The 3,546-nt window shown below is 47.7% G+C and overlaps 1 protein-coding gene across 1 annotated transcript; it reads right to left on the bottom strand.

Moving 5' to 3' along the window:
- Positions 1-1,426: 1,426 nt before the first annotated feature.
- On the bottom strand, positions 1,427-2,257 carry PtA15_2A98 (uncharacterized protein; the record flags this gene model as incomplete). Its single annotated transcript, XM_053167032.1, has 3 exons — positions 1,427-1,429; positions 1,499-1,966; positions 2,030-2,257. 3 exons carry the CDS (start codon positions 2,255-2,257, stop codon positions 1,427-1,429), a joined length of 699 nt encoding a protein of 232 aa, XP_053017341.1.
- Positions 2,258-3,546: the final 1,289 nt, after the last annotated feature.

Here is a 3,546-nt window from a genome sequence, read left to right as displayed (position 1 = left end):
CTCCACCCTAATGCATGATTTATGTACAAACACAGCTGAAAATTTATTTATTTACTATATATATCAGCTTTTTTTGTACTTACAAGCAATACATGATCAGTTATCAACTAAAATGGTCCTTGAGTGTGACACATTAGTCTTTATCTCAAGTATTCTTTCTGCAAACACTTGCTAATGAATAATAATGTTTAAGATTTATCAGAATCTGTTTAATCTTGAAATTCTGAGTCTCCAGACTCTCCCGTCTCTGGTTGGTATGTAATCCTTCAATTCTCCCTCCTGATTCAGGCCTTCTTTATAAGGATCTCTTACAATCTGAAGCCAGAGTTAGTTTCTTAAGTTTGAAGAACTCAAGTCTCAAATCTATTTGTGGAAACATAATCTGCAATGTGCTGCTAGACCAAACCCCTTCAGCTTGCAGCGGCGAAGCCGCCTTGGCCTCTAGTAAAATAAAAAATAAAGGGGGTTACTAAACGTACCCGGGTATTTCCGCGTTTGTACCCGGTTTTTGCGTACCCCCTTTTCCGCGTACGTACCCGGTTTTTTTCTATTCATTTCTACGCGACGCAAATAGGCTTAAAATTCATCTAAAATCCTGAAAAGAATTATGACACATTCAAAATTCCAAAAAAGCAACTTTAAATGATTTAATTAATTTTTTGCATACCCCCTTTTCCCCAGTGTGTACTAAGGGAATATCTTTTTTGTTACATGTACCAGGGTTCCAAAAAATTGAGGGAACATTTAAACATGCATTAGAAGCTTTCTTTGAAATTTTTGAGAGAAAAAAATAGGTACGTGGCGGGTACATGGTGTGCTTAGTAGAAAAATGACTGCTACATGTATAACTTTTTTGTTACACATTTAAAGAGTCTAAAAAATTCAAAAATGTTTCTATAGTGTATATTCTGTGCGCCATTAAATTTATAGCAATGGGCTAAACACCAAACATGAGATATAGGGGGGCCGGGCAGCCTTAATAGGAACAATCTGCCTAATTATTGAATATTTTTTTTGATAAATTTCTCAGAAGTCTAAGGACTTAAGGGGTTAAATAATGATGCATATTCTCTGCGCTCTGAAACTTTTGGCAATATTGGTACCTCAGAACATGAAATATAAGGGGTGTGTGGTAGTCATATTGCCTTACTGCGCACCCCTTCAGGATTTTAGATGAATTTTAAGCCTATTTGCGTTGCGTAGAAATGAGTAGAAAAAAACCGGGTACGCATGCGGAAAAGGGGGTACGCAAAAACCGGGTACAAACGCGGAAAAACCGGGTACGTTTAGTAACCCCCAAAATAAAACAATAAAAATAAAACTAATTATCTTTTTTTTAGTGTTATGGTAGCATAAGTTTTTTTTCGGATCCACTCCACTTTTATCGGTCAGGTCTTAAGTAAGCTGGAAGGAAATTTGGGAGCAATCACTAAAAGCAAGGCAGCAAGATCAGCAAAACGAATCAAATATAATCAGACAAAACCAAGAGGGGACTTACAAAAGGCTGGGTGGCCACGATCTGGAAGACCTTGACGTAGTGTTTGAATAAGGCGACGCTGGTAGGCATTGAGAGCTCATCGACCAAGCGGTTTCTGCGGCAGTAGAAGACAAAACTGGTGATAAAATTCTCGTAGAGATAGGTTACCTTGTCGGAGTGCACATTGGGGATAGCCACACCCCGGTACTCGGTCGGACAAAGAAGAACTTGGATATCGGCATCGGATAGGGACGGGTAGTCCGCAATCGGTACAGGAGCGAGTTCTAGCGGGGACGGAGACCGCATTGGAGAGTCAGCATCAGTGGACTCAGCGGCGTCGGCGTCAGGTTCGGATTCCGCAACCCCCTCAGAGGGGTAAACTTCGATGTCCTGAGGAAACGTCTCAGGCGTGGCTGGGCGATCCGCTGTCGTCCAGACGGGAAGATCCGTCCACTCACGGTCGGTTCGGACCGGATCGGGAGGAGGGACCTACACAAAAGGGTGTCAGCGATCAATCAACGACTCAAGTTGAACAATAAGAATGAAACTCACCCCAGTACCCCAAACGAACGGCGGATCGTTATTGGCGGGAGCGGAAGCACCATCATCTTGAGGGCCCAACCCAGGAGGGTATGCCAAGCCACCGGTACCCGACGTGCACGCGGAAGAATCGACTCCCGGGCCTTGAGGACTCGAGGAAGGGGAGGTGATATTGGACGGACGGGGGGCAGCGGGAAGCGGCCAGTCGACATTGATGACCATCCGATTGCTGGTCATCATCTAAACACCCGCACAAACGACTCAGTACTGACAAAAAAAAAAAGGACAATCCTGAATCGACATTACTTACTGGAGAGCCCTGCTCAGCAGGGCGGTACACAGGAGAGGTACCACTCGGCGCCCAGCCGGCTTCACAGCGCTGGTAGACGGGCGAAGCGGGGGCCGCCCCTCCAGGGGTCGGCGCCAGTTGGAAACGGGGGTGTAAACCCACAAAACCCGGGGGTACCCTTGACGGGCTCGGACTTGGGGTTTCAAAAGCTGACGGGGTTGGGGTAGCAGGTCTATTACCCAGGAGCTGCGGGTCGGATACCCGGATCAACAATGATCCGACAGACCGGATTGGATAAACAGAAGAAATACTTACTTCGTTGACCTGGGATACGGCGGCCGGATCGACCACAAAGGGACGATCAGGATCCGCTCCCTGATCTTGGGATCCGCGGCCACGACGGGCTCTCGCTTGAGCGGACCGCGCGAAACCGTCCAAACAGGTCTGAGACCAACAAAGCCATGACGAGCTAACTCTGCGAGCCCGGTAAACGGGCCGATCCAGAATGATAATAGGATTATGCACCGAGAAACCCGCCTATCAAACGAATAGCGTGAGACTTGGAAGGAAACTAAAAGATACGAGTCAAGAAGAAAACGCACTCGCGATGCGGCTCCCGCGGAGGAAGCTCAACAACGAATAGGATAGGGCGCTGGGGAATAATAGGTTCTATAAGTCGAGGAAACCGGCATGATAGAGGAAGACTAGTTAGTATAAGGTGGTGGGCTACTGTTGAGGGGAGGAGCGAGTGAAGAACAGAGGAGGGGCTGGGAAGAGGCCTCTTTTATAGCTTCTCAGTCCCTCAGGGAGACCACTTACTTGAACGATTCAACACGAAAACTCAGCACCGTTTTCCAGAAGGGACCCACGGCAAAGGCCATTGTACAAGGACGACCTCAGATCGGGCCGAATTGAACGAGTTGCGGGGCAAGCTTGAGGACGTTCAGCTTGAACGATAGCGTTGGTGGCGGCGAGGTGAGATCTGACAGCTGCAGGCCTACATCAGGACGGACGGTTATGTAACCCGTCAGTACGGTACTCGAAGAACGATCAATTCGACCAATTGTTTGCCCTCCACTAGTAGAGGGGGAGGGAGTACTCACCCGAATCACAAACAAGTCGGAACCCGCCCAAGAAAGGCGGCGGGCAAGCGTTGGCGGTGATCCTCGGCGGCAGGGCTAGAGAAGGTTGGCGGCAGCAGAAGATGTCGGAAGGCTGAAGGATATACCCATACCCTCTA

Source organism: Puccinia triticina, chromosome 2A, assembly GCF_026914185.1.
Source record: "Puccinia triticina chromosome 2A, complete sequence".
Taxonomy (NCBI): Eukaryota; Fungi; Basidiomycota; class Pucciniomycetes; order Pucciniales; family Pucciniaceae; genus Puccinia; species Puccinia triticina.
Note: the sequence above shows the minus strand (reverse complement) of the source record. Positions and strands in the feature narration are given on the sequence as shown.